General features: G+C 34.7%; 1 protein-coding gene across 1 annotated transcript; it reads left to right on the top strand.

The window, feature by feature from the left end:
* Nucleotides 1-7,616: 7,616 nt before the first annotated feature.
* LOC117329838 (cell wall protein DAN4-like) lies at nucleotides 7,617-11,682 on the top strand. The gene is made up of 4 exons (XM_033888013.1): nucleotides 7,617-7,658; nucleotides 8,723-8,863; nucleotides 9,443-9,544; nucleotides 10,236-11,682. Exons 3-4 carry the CDS (start codon nucleotides 9,460-9,462, stop codon nucleotides 11,210-11,212), a joined length of 1,062 nt encoding a protein of 353 aa, XP_033743904.1. The 5' UTR covers nucleotides 7,617-7,658; nucleotides 8,723-8,863; nucleotides 9,443-9,459; the 3' UTR covers nucleotides 11,213-11,682.
* The last annotated feature ends 5,387 nt before the right edge of the window (nucleotides 11,683-17,069 follow it).

Here is a 17,069-nt window from a genome sequence, read left to right as displayed (position 1 = left end):
TTCTTAAGTGTAACACATTTTGAATACATAAAAGTACATAAATCACATACATATGATACATTAAAATGTCCAGCCCTATCAGAATTACGAGACACTAAAAAACATAAATATTTCCAATATTATACATAACTCACTTATATGTATGGCTTCACAGGGACTTGGCAATAATTCCAAGTTCACCGTCCTTACATGTTTGTGGTTCCACAGGGGCTTGACACAAATTCTCGACCCACACCCCTAATATACGTGCTTTTCTACGTATGTTTACACAGGAACTTAACACGGATTATCATTATAATACCCAGCTATATGGATCGTGGATGGGGAATCCGTGTTTGGTTAAGGGTGAAATGAACGCGAATTTTTCAGAATTTACCAGATATGTCGATTTCTCGGTACGCGTTTTTCGAAAATTCGAAAGTGGCCCCATTTTAATTAATTCAATTTATTGTGTTTTTTATAATATTATGCATGTCATTTGATACAGATCGGGTACAGTTACCAAAGTCGATGTAAAAACATGAGATAAATTCCCGTACATCTATAACACTTTTTAATAAATTCAGATAATCTCCGTCGTTTAATTATATATATATATATGCTATTACACTGGAGTTTTATTTTTTTACTGAGAGATTCGGAAACCGGAAGATTACTTTATTTATATAGACTGTTGGTTGGGAATTGACACGTGTTTCCGTTTATAACCGATTAACTCAATAAAAGGGAAGTAACTCTCGTAGTGGACGGTACGCCAACTAGTACAATGTGTTATAAATGTATGGCGTACGTAGTAGGCGTACATTCTGTAACTTTGTGATTGTTTTTCTTTAATAATGGACCTTTTTATAAACTCTATTACGAAAACAGGAAGGATTGTTCAGTTTAAAAAGGATCTGTGTGAATGTTGTCAGTTGTATCTTAAAGGGACTAAATGGCTATAGATTTTCACTTAAATAATATATAAAAAAAGGGTATACGATTTAAAATGATGTAAAAAGTTATGCACTTTATGTTAATTATACATTTCAAAAGTGTCCATAACAATTTGTTTAAATCAAATGCATGCAGAAACTATTGAAATCTAAGCATTTAGTCCCTTTAAGTGAGAAATTTACAATTTGTAATTACGAGTGCGAAACCGTTACCCATGTGTTATGAGAAAGTCAAGAGTTTCAAAGTCTTCTTTTGAATTTAGTTTTGAAATTCTAATAGAGAATCCTATATATTGAGATTTATTACACAAAATAAAAATTGTATTGTTGATTATAAAATACTTACAAGAAAATATATTAATTAAATATTCAATACACATATCATCTAAATATCACCCATTACAGCATGTTTATACGTACTGATTAAATTTAGAGTCTAGGAAAGTAAAAAAAAAACCCGGAAAGTATATATAACCTTTATATATCAATTGAGTTAAAGATAAAACTGCATCACACAGCTATTCCGTCCTTGTAGGAGTCGTCAGTGATGTTAGGGACATCATACAGCTGTTTCGTCCTTCTAGGAGTCGTCAGTGATGCTAAGGACATCATACAGCTGTTTCGTCCTTCTAGGAGTCGTCAGTGATGTTAGGGACATCATACAGCTGTTTCGTCCTTCTAGGAGTCGTCAGTGATGCTAAGGACATCATACAGCTGTTTTGTCCTTCTAGGACTCGTCAGTGATGTTAGGGATATCATACAGCTGTTTTGTCCTTCTAGGAGTCGTCAGTGATTATAGGAACGTCATACAGATGTTTCGTCTTTCTACGACTCGTCAGTGATGTTAGGAACGTCATACAGATGTTTCGTCCTTCTAGGACTCGTCAGTGATGCTAGTGACATCATACAGCTGTTTCATCCTTCTTGGACTCGTCATCTATGTTAGGGACATCACACAGCTGTTCCGCCCTTCTACGACTCGTCAGTGATTTTAGGAACGTCATACAGATGTTCCGTCCTTCTATGACTCACCAGTGTTAATTAGGGAAGGTAAGCAAATCAAATCGTCGCTTACATACTTAAAAACACTCTTAAATCATCAAATATTCAAATACATTGTTTAGCACTCCGTTCTCTCCTTTTCATATATTGTCACACTCTGGTTACGGGAGTTATTTCCCCTTATATATTCTGCTTTTTATACCAGGACGGACATAAACAATGCCATTTGTCATAGACGATCACGCTGAACAGAATTCTTGTGGATTTTTCCGTAATCGGTAGTCTTATCAAATGTCTCTTTCAATTCATCACTTAAAATGAATTTTGATGTGGAAATGTCTTTCTTTTTTTCAATTTGTTGTTGTTACTTTTTTTCAGTACCCAACGCCACGAAATGTGACTCTCCTTTCAAGGTGTTTTGCGATGTGAAACCTTTTAACATTCTACGGCACCCATCCAGCTGATAGTTATTACTAGAGTGGAATGTCACCCGTATCCGAGTATATTGTCTCTGGCACGAATTCATGTTTTTTGTGTGTTTTGTCTGATGTTGTCAATGTTATGTAAAATTTGCATATTATGTATGTATATGATACTGATGAGTCGGAAGACTCAAAGTCAATAAAGAACTTGAACTTGTATCCGTCATCACTGGCTCGGACTGTGTAGCAATTTTACGAGTTACATGTACAACGAAAGATATGCGAAAGTGGAGAAACTGTCGAAATATGTCTAACCCAGAGATGAAGGTACTTATACATTGTACCTAATGCTGCTGAACCCCCGAGTTTTTTGTTTTTGTTTTTATAGTTATATGTAAATTATATTCTGTGTTGATTTTAACCTGACTGATGCAAAACTATTTACTTTCACAACAAAGCAGCCGTTTGCTGGGGAGATTTTCAGGGAGAGGTCTAAAGAGCTCTATCATGCCCAAACACCATAATCTTCAATCATCCTAAACAGAAAGAGAGATGGAGATCAAAATCGATGACGAACATCTTGCCCTGGACGAACTTTCATTAACAACATACAAGATGATATTGAATTGTAAGCTCTTAAGAGATTTCTCAGGTAATGACACCATATATTTTGTTTTTAATTATAACAGATTTTCCTAAATATATTTTCAAAAACAAATTTAATAAAAATCAACAATGGCTCATTTTTCGCCATAATAATAACAGGACCGCGAGGAGGATCTGTGTGGCTGCTGTGACCAAACTGGTTGTGGTTTCCTTTGAGTCAGATGCTACTCTGAAGAACATTCTGCCTTCTTGAATTCTGAGGCGGACATCACCTCAGAAAGTGGTAAGTTACATATCTAACCATATGTTTACATTCAGAACATGGTAAATATGACGAGACGTTGCAGACTATTCGCACTCGAATTGTTTTCCGCGTGCTTCAGTTCCAATATGTTACGTGTCTTAAAAAAGCATGAGACTGATGCTCTGGAATAAAATTCCTCGGCCCCACTCCGTCACCACCAAAGCTGATTTACGTTTGACTTATAGAGTAGCGAAGTACTGCCTTGTAAGCTTTTTAGTTTGTTCGTCTGTTTTTGTTTTGTTTAATTGTTTGCTTGCTTAACTATCCCGTGAACAGCCAGGGTAATTTTAAGGTGGTTTTCTCATTGTAGTAGTTGGTGGCTACCTCGCTGAACAACATACGGGCGCCCCGTCGCATGCGATCCAGAGCAATTACAGTAAAATGTCTTGCCCAAGGGCACAGTCACGACAGCACGGACCGGACCGCTTCTGCGCTGTCGTGAATGTGTCCTGTAGACAGACACTTGAAATGCCGACATTGAGAGAATATACCTTTCCTGTAATCCATATACTGTGATCGCCGATAGGAGTTACATATCAACATGACACCATATGTGTTCAAAAACCATACTACGGGATATGCCGATTTTTCGAATCCTATTGACCTCGAGATAACGAGATTGTTCGTATGTATATACCTAAATCTGTGATAATCTTCGCAAGAATTAGAGATATGCTTTAAATCAAACACGCCCCCTGTCATTCGAAACCTACTTCTGGAGGTTTTGTCGGCGATAATAGAGAGTTATGATTTTTTAAATTCATAAATGATCATTTGCAAATGACATCAACTTAACTAAGAATATATAATTCAACAGTACCTGAAATATTTGTGAAATTACTTGTACAATCCTGTCCCATTCTCTAAGTGCTAAAGCACCTCAATGATTTCCATGTAAACAATTAGCGAACAGAAAACAGCCGTTCAATCGAAAATCGAATAGATTGGTTTTTCGCTTATGAATGGTACCAGTTCCTATCCTGTAGATTTTATATATTAATAGTACGTTGTTATTTTCATAATATTTAAATAGAAAATTATGTCAACATTTGAGAAATCAATTTTGCAAATAAATATCCGTGTACACAGAAAAAGAAAAAGAAATTCCATGGATAAGTTACTTATGAATATTTGTGATGAAAAATTAAACGCATGTATCGGCACGTGATTTAGTATCAGTATTAAACATTAATTATTCAATTCATAAACATACTTATATTTCCAGTAAGTTGGAAGTTGATTCCTCTTACGGATCGAAACCAATAGTATGAGATAGTCGGCCTTAATGCTGTGATGGAAATTTTATAGACCTTAGTGCGTTTCCTAATAATTTGTGGCTAATTAATCATTCCCTAACAAGGTATAGCTAATTAATTATTATTATGTATTCACAAACAAACGTCCGTTCTCATCGATAATAGCGAAGTACTTGGTACACAGAAATGGGGCTAATGAGCATACTTCTAGTTCCCGAACATTCCAGCATAGCTGGAGCTTGCTAGAATATAGCAGTTTACCATGGTTTAACCAATTGAAGGTAAGTCTTTAAGTTTTATTTTATTTACATGTGTTAGTATTTATGATGTGAACTACTGGTGTTTTTATAAAAAATGGAAATTATTGAATATCTATCTAAAATATAGGTTTGATTATAAGGAAAAATAGTAAACGGGAAATCAAAAGAGTTAAATTGCCGACATTGGTAGACGATAATGCCATGTAAAGCGGTTTAACTTATATTGAAATGTTATGTTAGTTAAAAATCGTGATTTAGATCTGAATTATGTGTTGTAATAGAATTTTCTACCCCCTTGGAACATTAATAAGTCGGAACACCTCGACCCTATCGCTGCGTTCATTTAATAAGATGTTCTGTAATCGGAGTAAGGTGTTCCGAATGCAGCTTGAGATTGAGAGAGAGGGATCTCTACCACAGATGGGTGTTAAATTGGAATTTATTTCTTTTACCATGTTAGCCCTCCTATGTATGCCATGCTGTTTTCAATCATTTCCAGACGTTTTTTGATGTGACAAAACTTTGACATGATGTCATCGTGTAGTTGCCAGGACATTATTGTATTATTGTAATGACGTCATGTAATCGTTCCCAATCAACATCATAAATTGTGCCCCTGTGCGTTTACGCAAATGTACTTTTTTGTTATAAATAATATAAGTCAATGTTTGACGGAACTATTCGTGTATTCATTTTACATCTGTTGCGTTGAAGAGAAAAAAAAACCAGAAAAGATTTTTTTTTATGTTTGAACGGAGCGCGGACGCCATCTTGGAAACTCACTTGAGATTCAAATGCGTTGCATTATACAATACCATACCTATTTGGTAAAACCGGTACGGACTCGATATAGGTCCAATGACGTCACGTCAGCAATCACGTCACAATAGCATGTCCTGTAGTGATGCTACTTCAAGATGATTGGTTTGGTTTGTTTTTGCTTAACGTCCTATTAACAGCCAGGGTTATTTAAGGACGTGCCAGGTTTGGAGGTGGAGGAAAGCCGGAGTACCCGGAGAAAAGCCACCGGCCTACGGTCAGTACCTGGCAACTGCCCCACATAGGTGTTTCGAACTCGCAACCCAGAGGTGGAGGGCTAGTGATAAAGTGTCGGGACACCTTAACCACTCGGCCACCGCGGCCCCTCACTTCAATATGACATTACTTAAAAAGGTCAATATGGTTAAATAAAAATAACATTTACCCCTTGATGAGAGACAGAGAAATATCAACCTGGTGAACAAATTATGTTGACACAGAAAAGGGAAGGCTTGACGAATGTTTGGCAGCTTGAAAATCTTACGCCGAGAGGGTTAGGGCTATCCTTCCTATACAACCAAGTTACTTGCCATGGTACTGCAGGACAAAAAATGATGGTAAAAATCTAGACTTATGTTGTAGAGAGGTGTGGGACATGGGAAGGAAATACATAGGTATTGTTAGTTTGATTAGTACCATTATCAAAACAAAACAATTTAATTTGATGGTGAACTCATATATTTTCATATATCTGATGTAATTACGAAAATTGGTAGCAGGATCAGCTGAATAAATGCCCGAATAAAAAAAAACAAGGAAGCTTTTACTAAGAAGAATCAATTGTTAAATATCTGTTATTATCCATATATTGATTTTTAGAACATGACTTTCTTCTATTTTTAAAGAACACCTGTCCAAAATATTAATTATCACGCGTTGAATTAAACTATATAATATCAATAAAAGGTTATTTGTCTGTTGGAAATACAACGATTTTTCTCTGGCAGAAAGTTCCTAATCAATGCTTAATATATTTAAAGGTCCTCATTATCGAAGTTTTTACATTATTGAGCGTATATCAGTATCGACCATAATGAGAAATTTCCAAATGGTACATGTTGCATCATATATATCGTAACCTACCGATATCAGTTATAGATGACATTGGTTACCTACGGGGAATACTTAAACACATATAACAGAAAAAAAACTGGAGTGTACTCTAAATAAACCGCGAAGCGGTTTATGAAGAGAGTACATTCCAGTTTTTTTTTATGTTATGACTGTATAACAGAAAAAATAATTAATGTTAATTCTTATAATTTAATTTCGTCTTATACACACCAAGATATTTCACTTTCTTTGGCGAACTCTTTTCTGTGATAAATTATTACGCAACGTCATCAGCCAATCAAAAATGACGTTACATTTCGCAACGTCAAAAATTTTGTTATGGAGGTATAACAAAATTATTTCAGCCAATGAAAATGCGTATTTCATACAAAATTAAATTATATAATATCGAAGTAGGTGTAGTATTTGGAGTTTACAGGTGCTCGCTTGATATTGCTTTTTAGGTTCGGAGGTCAAAGGTCAAGATCATTGTTGCTACAAATAGAAAATTGATTTCCATGTCATAACTCATGTTCCGTTGGGCCGATCGAAGTCAAACTTTATGCAGGTCTTTCTTATCACAAGTGCTTGCTTGGTACTGCTTTTCATGTTCGAAGGTCAAAGTTCAAGGTCACTGTTAGAAAAACAGAAAACTTGTTTCCGTGCGATAACTCTTGTAACAACCAAACTTTCTTTGCAGGCGACATATCCACTTCCGTGGAATTCTTGTTCCATAAGGTTGAATCAAATATCAGCATTTGTTATGATAACATTGTTTTATTTCTTCAACACACGAATCTTTTTAAATATTTTATTTTGCTTCCAATTATTTAAGTATATTGGATTGAGCACAAGTTATGTTTACTTATTGCAGCCCTCCCTCCAAAGTTCCTCAATCCAGATTGTTAATTGTAAAAAACAGTAATGTATTTCTTCTTTTTTAGGTGAGATGGTTCGAATTCTACTTATATGTTCTATAGTTCTACTTCACCAAATAAAAAGTAAGTATGTATAATATTGAAGGTGAGATTACAGTGAATTTATTTATTTATTAAATTATTTATTTATTCATTTATTTATTTATTTATCAATTAATTAATCTATTTATTTATTAATTTTATTTTATTTTATTATATTTATTTATTTATCTTTTTTTATTTATTCATTCATTTATTCATTATTTATTTATCTATTTATTTATTCATTTTATGTATCTATTCATTATTTATGTATTTCTTTATTTATTCATTTATTCAATATGTGTTGTAGATTTCACTAGTACCATGACATGTTTCAATATCATTTCAACAAACGGTTCCGTAAAGAAGACATGTTTGTTATACTTTTCAAACTCACTGACCATAAATTAATCAAGTACACTGAATATGATAATTTAAATAAGGTTATTACCTCCTCTGATATAACGTTATTTCCTGCCTGGTATATACGTTATTACCTCCCCTGATATTACGCTATTACCTCCCCTGATATTACCTTATTACCTACCCTGATATTACGCTATTACCTCCCCTGATATATACGTTATTACCTCCCCTGATTCTACGTTATTAACTTCCCTGATATTACGTTATTACCTCCACTGATATTTTACTATTACCTCCCCTGATGTTTCTTTCTTACCTCCTTGATATTATATGATTACCTCCCTTGATATTATATGATTACCTCCCTTGATATTACCTTATTACCTCCCCTGATATTACATTATTACCTCCCCTGATATTACCTTATTACCTCCCCTGATATTTCAATATTACCTCCCCTGATATTACCTTATTACCTCCCCAGATATTATATGATTACCTCGCCTGATATTACATTATTACCTCCCCTGATGTTTCATTATTACCTCCCCTGACAATATCGATTGTATTCCAGCTTAATGAAGGCCATATTAAAGTAATCTCCTGAAGATATCTGAAACGCTTGGACACATTCGTGATTTTTAACTTTGTCTGTAGTTAGGAATTCTTTGTTTACAAATTAACTCGACACACAAGGCGTTATAAAGTTGGATTTTGAAAAAAAAACACATTTGTTTTAGATGTTGACGCATTTGGGAGTTGCTACTCAATATTCGAGTGTCCTGCTAACGCCTACTGTGATGCAGGCTTCTCGTTACCTCCATGGGAATGTGAGTGTTTTGGCGGATATGTGTATCAGCAGAATTCGTATAGCTGTCTAGGTAAGAAGATTTTAAGCTTATTCTTTAAACTAGTCTTACACATATTGGGAATAACAACCTTATCATCAATGTTTTATTTCCTTGTCTCAGAAATCAGAAGCTCTGATGATTGTTGAGATATTAACCGGAATGTACTCTTATCATAAACGTTTCGCAGTTAAGAGCGCACAGCCTTTGTTTTTTTTTTTTTTAATCCATAATATGCGATTTAGTTTATGTTGACCGTAAATAGACACAAATCACGTGCTTTATTTGGCGAATTCTAATTTTAGCGCATTTCCAAATTTTATCAGATAAGCTCATCGATGAATTGGCGCGCCAGAATCATTTAAATGTAGAATCAGTCTACAGAAAGTGTAATAAGCGCAACCATGATATAGCGGAATACTTCTAGTTCAAAAAGCGCTAGAATTGGATCACAGTAAACTGTATATATATTTTTTTTTTTTTCAAATATTTACCACTGATATTTCACTGATCAAGATGATCCAAGCAGCATAAATGTATTAAATTATTTCTTTGAACGTCATTTCATCACAGATTCTTACAATGCACATTTCTCTCTCTCTCTCTCGACAGATCCATGTGACATCATAATGTGTCACATGACACAATATTGTGAAGATGGCGTTTGTTATTGTAACCAAGGATACCAACAGTCTCAACAGGGCCCCTGTACACGTAAGTTTGAAAATTACGTAACTGAATTATTTTTCATCCAAAGTTTTCAATTTTTAATTTTACCCGATGGGAAATATTTACCCGATATATTAGAAATAAAACAAAAACAAAAACAAAACAAATGATGTGCTTTTAAATTGGAATTCATCATCCGGTTGGTATGATATCGGTATTAAGACCCGAGAAACAAACTTCAACGTTATAGGAATTAGAAAGCAGATTTCTTATAACCTTACAGGAGTCTTAAGGGAAAAATTGTTATCTCACTTTTTCATCCTCCGAGAATAGATGGAATTTTGTGCTTTTTTTTTTTTTAAATCGCCTGACCAAGTTTTAGGGAGACGATTTTACAGGGGGCCTTTATTGGTCACCGGCGAATCGAAATTCAAGATATATATAACTACAGTAGTCATCCTTCTTTGCCTCGAATAAAATACATGATATAGTCTTTAAAAGACTTACTGAGTATGCACCAGTCCAGTAATAAACCAATAAGTGGAAATCAACATTTAAGTTATATAAATCCATTTTCCATTTTCCCGCAATCAGCATCGAAAGTAATTTGTATAATGCGTTATAATATACATATACGAGCTATTTTAAAAGTTTAATCTCCCGACATTTTCGATTTTAATGTGTTTTGATGATAGTCTTGTTTGGTTGATCATGGCTAATTTTTTTGTTTCTGTAGTAATCCCAACTACAACGAAAACCCGAACTACTTCTACAACAGCTCGATCTACAACAGCCGAGCCGACAACTACTTCTGACATCACTCAAACTACAACGGCCGAGGCCACAACTACTTCTGACATCACTCAAACTACAACGACCGAGGCCACAACTACTTCTGACATCACTCAAACTACAACGGCCGAGGGGACAACTACTTCTGATATCACACAAACTACAACGGCCGAGGCCACAACTACTTCTGACATCACTCAAACTACAACGGCCGAGGGGACAACTACTTCTGATATCACACAAACTACAACGGCCGAGTTGACAACTACTTCTGACATCACTCAAACTACAACGGCCGAGTTGACAACTACTTCTGATATCACACAAACTACAACGGCCGAGTTGACAACTACTTCTGATATCACACAAACTACAACGGCCGAGTTGACAACTACTTCTGATATCACACAAACTACAACGGCCGAGTCGTCAACTACTTCTGACATCACACAAACTACAACACCGCAGGCGACTACTACTTCTGATATCACTCACATTACCACCTCCGATGCAACTACATCTAACATTACTCAGATGACAACAACAACAACAACAACAACAACAACAGAAGATTCATCTACAACTGACAATTCCGAAACAACATCCATTGCCGTTACTCCGAATTCTGCTAATCCAGTGTGTAGTTGTTTGTGCAGTGTAGATAATACAACACGAACACTGACTCTATTTATGCAGGAAGTTGTTGCAGAGCTGAAGTTGAATTTTACGACATTGTCCTCATTTCGCCGTAAACTGACCTGTGCCTCGGACAATAGGATATCAGCTCAGACAGTTGGGTCATTAGGAGCTTTCCTGCTAGCCTTACCATTTACATGCATGTTGATATTAGACATTCAATCGTCGCTTCGGTTTTTCTATGAAAGACATACCAGAAATAGAACCGTGAAAGTTATTTCATGAAATATGCTGTCAATCAAATATAAAATACAGATTTCTCATTGGTAGTATTATTTTGGCTTCCATCATCTGTCTTTAACAACCAATTAATTATAAACGACATTAATGTAAGAAAATATAGTGTTTTTAAAATTAATTAATTTATTCATTTATTTAACAAATCAATTTTATCAACCATGGTCATGTTCCTATCAGCTTTTTTAACGTCTCACTTGAAAGATTGAAGTCGGACTTGAAGATTTGTTTTCAGAACTAGGTTTCTTACTGCTCACGGATTAATATCCGGGGCAGCACTCTTAATATTATGAATCAAGTTCAGACGAGTTGTAAAGATGTGTAGTGAACTGTGAGGTTGGTTGAGGACTCGCTGATTTACATTGCGGATATTATAGTTAGGCAATGAACAATAAACACCTTTCCTGTTCTGAATCTTTCTGTATTCTTTCAATAATAATCTTTTCTTTCATGAGATTTACAAAAGGGGCTATAACTCCGATACATACTGCGATGTGTAATCTCCTCACACATATAACTATATAGGGACCACGGAACCAAATGATTTCCCATAGACGGTAATGTTAACGTTAACTGTACTGCTTAAATGGAGTTTTCAACACTGGTCCACTAGCCATAATTTTGAAGTATGTCATCTCGGAAACCTCTTAATAGAATGATAAAAAATTCTACCAATTTGAACTTTTTTTATATGGGGGCCACCATCTTGTATTGAATTCAGCACCAAAAATTCATCTAAATTTACAACAAAATACACACTTACTTACCTCCCCCTGACAAAAACAGGCTAGCAAAAAAAATAACTTTTTTTTATATATATTTTACATCTACATGTATTGCGCAACCCACATATTAAAACTTTGGAAACTTCTCTCACCTAAATATCCAATCAGTAGGCCCTGATGCATTCTCCTGCCTATTAAATCTTCTGCCCAAACGGGGAAAACCCACATTCTATTTTTGATTTGGTTCTGTGGTCCCTATACTTAACAGATGAACATAACAAAAGAAACCTTGTTCGTCTTTAGTGTGGCAAGGTGTCAGAATAAAATGTAAAATGTTGATTAAAATGTAATAAATCAACACAGATATTATTCAAGGACTGACCTAAATATATTTCTGTGTTATGGAGCTAATCAACAGCCAAGCGGTTTATGATAATAACACACGACGGTTTATTTAGTGTTATCGCACCATAATATAAAAATATATCATAGGGGCACTTGAATTCAAGTTTCAAGTTTGTGGCGTTTTATAAGTAAGAAACCCCTTTTTTGGTTTGTGAACAGATAATTGGCATTTTAATAAATGCTCAATTTTCGACAACCAAATGGTTTGTTGTTCTTTGCCAAAACACATTGCAGAGTAATTGTGTGATTAGTATATTTGTTACAACATGTGAAATACGATGGTGTCTGGAAGGTAATCCTTATAATTCAGTCTGATGAACACAACCCCTGTGCAAATTTACCTTTAATGATGGACTCTTTTCTCACAGTAAAATTTAAGCCAATGAACATACTTCTTAAAAGCAATATTAAATTATATTAAAACGATATGATAGAAATAATAATATGTGATATAATCTTCTGTAATATATTTTCGCTACTGTATATTCCTTACATAGTTAAAGTTCTATAAACATTGAGTTTAATCCACTGCGTTTGCGTATACATTGCACAAGCGTACACACATTTTAATGTACAATGTACATGTCCGTAAAAATAGCATCAATATATTAACGATAAAAAGTATGTTCACTCGGAAGGGATTTTAGTCTCCGCTGATGAGGTATTGCTAATGAGGTATCGTGCTAATTATGTATCGTGCTAATTTCTATGCGTATATATAATATATGCTTGTTATATTATCCGGGGCACTTCCGCTATGACGTATTTCCCAACCATGATAAACTTCCGGTAAGAAAGAAAAACTATAAATACATTGCAATCAGTTGATATCCACACATGATACTTAATTTTATATTTTTTCTTGAATGTCTTCAAAATAAACATTAGTACTACATGCTTAATCTTAATGCATTCATTAATTACTTATGTACTAATGTTAATTTACAACATCATCATGTGTTAGATTTGATTATTTTCTAATTAACAGTTTTTATATATCAAACTTAGGACATAAAACTTAATTGAATTGAAATAATATTACTCATTGTCACGAAACTTAGGTAGGTTGCGAAGATCGTGAGGTCCGGTCAGGGCGTGTCATGATATCAAGTCATGGTAGTATATCCTTTTGTCATTTTCCTGGGAATAAGATATGTGTGTAATACAGCGATAACACAACTAAAAGATAGACTATAGCATGTGTGAGTCTATTGTTTAATAAGCATTTACCGTTTGTGTTTTAAAAGACAGATCGGCTTCATTATATTGTAAGTTAGTCATTCTCTCGGTCGCGGAGAACTTATTTAAATGAACGTAAGGATGATGGACGTCGTATTGAGTAAAAAACACGTATTACATTGTATATAATTCAGTACTTTAGATCACAAATATATATATAGTACTATATATCACAACTATTACATTGTATATAATTCAGATCTTTAGATCACAAATATTACATTGTATATAATTCAGTACTATATATCACAATTATTACATTGTATATAATACAGTACTATATATCACAATTATTACATTGTATATAATTCAGTACTATAAATCACAACTATTACATTGTATATAATTCAGTACTTCATATCACATGTATTACATTGTATATAATTCAGTACTATAAATCACAACTATTACATTGTATATAATACAGTACTACAGATCACAACTATTACATTGTATATAATTCAGCACTATAGATCAAACTATTACATTGTATATAATTCAGTACTTTAGATCACAAATATATATATAGTACTATAGATCACAACTATTACATTGTATATAATTCAGTACTTTAGATCACAAATATATATATAGTACTATAGATCACAACTATTACATTGTATATAATTCAGCACTTTAGATCACAAATATTACATTGTATATAATACAGTACTTCATATCACAACTATTACATTGTATATAATTCAGCACTTTTGATCACAAATATTACATTGTATATAATACAGTACTTCAAATCACATGTATTACATTGTATATAACTCAGGACTTAAGATATCACGTATTACATTGTATATAATTTCCGGATGGAAGCGCGAGCGGTCTTGATAGTTTCGAAGGAAACCAGAATACACGCAGAAAACCCACGTGGCCGTACAGGTAATACCATACCTATTCACTACCGATCGGAGAATCGAACCTCTATCGCCTTGGTGAAAGGCAAAATTTCAACTGCTCTTTCCGACGAACACAACAACTGGGCCGATCATCACTGAAACGTTGAATCATTTAAACGTTAGTTTGAACGTGGATGTGGCACAGTGGTTTAAGCTGCATGTATTTCTGGCTAGGCGATTAGGTGGCGTAGATCATGAGATCGGGTCAGGTGTTATGTATATGGTGTTACTGGTCTGTGAGATATCTTATAGTATTATGGTCTAAGGGGAAATAACTCCATTCCGGATATTGTTGTTTATTTCTAATTTTGTTTTATTAGTTTGTACTTGATTCCGGATATGTTGGTCCGAGATATGTTTTATAGTTAGTTGAATAAAATGGCGACAACGTATCAAGACGCTGGTCCTCTTTATTAAAATATATATTCCTCTCACAGCCTGTCAGCAACGACATATTACATGGTGGAGAATCCAAAGGTGAACAGATATACTCATTAATTACTGCTAGGTAAGTCAGGACGTAATTTAACGAGTAAACGGCGTGTTTTAACTTTTGACGATGTTATGTGTTTGTTAACCACGTGTTTCATGACAGTGATTTCTCTATTTAGTAAATTGTGAACTGAACTATATGAAAGTATGAAACCCTATATTTTCACCACCCGCATAATGAAATATGAACAGGTGTGTATTATTTAGTGATTCTAGATTCGCCGGGGCGCGTCTGGTAGATATTGCATTAAATGTTTCGCGAGGTTCTGGACTGTGTGATCAAGTTCGTTATTTGCAAAACTTCAACCATACGGGGTACAAACTCTACATCATCTGCGCGGGTATAAATGACATTCCCGACAACATAGGAGATTATTTGGAACAAGAGCAGATTAACAAATACAATTACCTTACAAAGAAGATTTTGGACATTGAACACGAAATCAAAACACACAATCCAACAGCTCAGGTGATATTTGGTACAATTCCTCCCAAGGATTTAAAAATATCTATTCGGAAATATCCACACAAATCCCCTCTAGAACCATCTTCAGTAACCACAAGACACCAACAGAAATTCGAAGAGTTTGTTCTGAAGCTTAACAATTTCATTAACGATTTTAACAGTAAAAATACTGGATGTCATTTAGCCCTCCATACAGACTTGCGTATTCATAGGCCACGAGGGAGAACATCACAATTTTGTTATTATAACTTGTATGACGGACTCCATCCTCGACGCAATTTATTGATAGTATGGCAGGGAAAAGTTGTGAATGTATGCCAGAGACTAGTATATTAGATATATTATTTCAAATGTTGAAAGCCCACCGGCCAACATAATATGAAAAGTTGCACTTTGTTGAAAGCCCACCGGCCAACATTAGTTATGTAACTTATATATACATTCTTTATTCAAAATATTATGTTTAGATGTTGAAAGCCCAACGGCCGACATTGTTACAGTGTTATAGTGAGTATATTTTAACACTTTGGTACTACATTGTACATATATATATAAACATATGTACTATATACTCTGAAAATGTCAGCGAATTATACTCCACGAAATGAACAACATTACACCATTCATCCCAGATAATAGCCCCGAGGATACTTTCACAGACTGGAATGAAGATGAAATTCTCAATGATTCATTTATTTTCGAAAATGCAATACAGGAACCAGGTGATAATTTCCGTTCAAGTACACCAAACCAAATTTCAGCATTTCCAATTGAAGATTTAGATCTGCCATTTCCGGACATTTCTGTTCCATCAATCTTTACATCATCCAGCTGTTTCAAAACAACATTACTGGACTTAGATATGGCGAAATCCATAATTTGTCAAAAATATTCTGGTTATCCACATGAAAATGGGGACAAATTCTTATCGGAATTCGAGTCATATGCTACATTGATTGATGTCACTGACAATAACAACAAAAAAATAGCAGCATTCCACTTGCATTTATTAGGACCAGCATTAGCATGGTTTAATGCATTACCTCAATCCACAAAGAACACATGGGATAATTTGATTGCAGAGTTTAAGTCCAGATTCATTACCATAGATTGGCAAAGTCCCCAGATGTTTATTGAGAATGAAACATTTAATAAGCTGTGTCTCTTAGCAGGGCAACCAATGGAAGATTTCCATTGTTTGTTGTTGGAAAAGGGGCAATTGATCAGAAAACAGGAACATGAAATCCTTGCAAGGTTCATTAGTGGGTTGCCACAGGAATTAGCTTTTTTTGTTCGTGCAGGGAATCCTAAGGACTTATCATCTGCTTTAATAGCTGCAAAAATGGGGGAAAGTTGTGGCTACCGCAAACACAGTGAGGATTCGACGGGGATATTATGTGCAATGTCCTCTACCAAAAGTATTGAACCTCCACAGAAACAGGAAATCAATGACCTCAAAGCTCAGATGGAGAAACTTACCAACCTTGTTGAGGCCATATCTACCAAACAGTCTCCACAACATTCTACATCTCAACCAGGTTCAAGGCCTTATAACCAGCCTCGTCAACCCTCGAATCCCAGGCGACAACAGTACGCACAGGATG

This window comes from Pecten maximus, chromosome 6 (assembly GCF_902652985.1).
Source record: "Pecten maximus chromosome 6, xPecMax1.1, whole genome shotgun sequence".
NCBI classification, from domain to species: Eukaryota; Metazoa; Mollusca; class Bivalvia; order Pectinida; family Pectinidae; genus Pecten; species Pecten maximus.
This window is presented reverse-complemented; position numbering and strand designations above follow the sequence as displayed.

Coding starts and splice junctions, on each gene's coding strand:
- LOC117329838 (XM_033888013.1), top strand. CDS start 9,460: ATGTGTCACATGACACAATATTGTGAAGATGGCGTTTGTTATTGTAAC. Junction 9,545..10,235: donor TCAACAGGGCCCCTGTACAC/GTAAGTTTGAAA, acceptor TTGTTTCTGTAG/TAATCCCAACTACAACGAAA.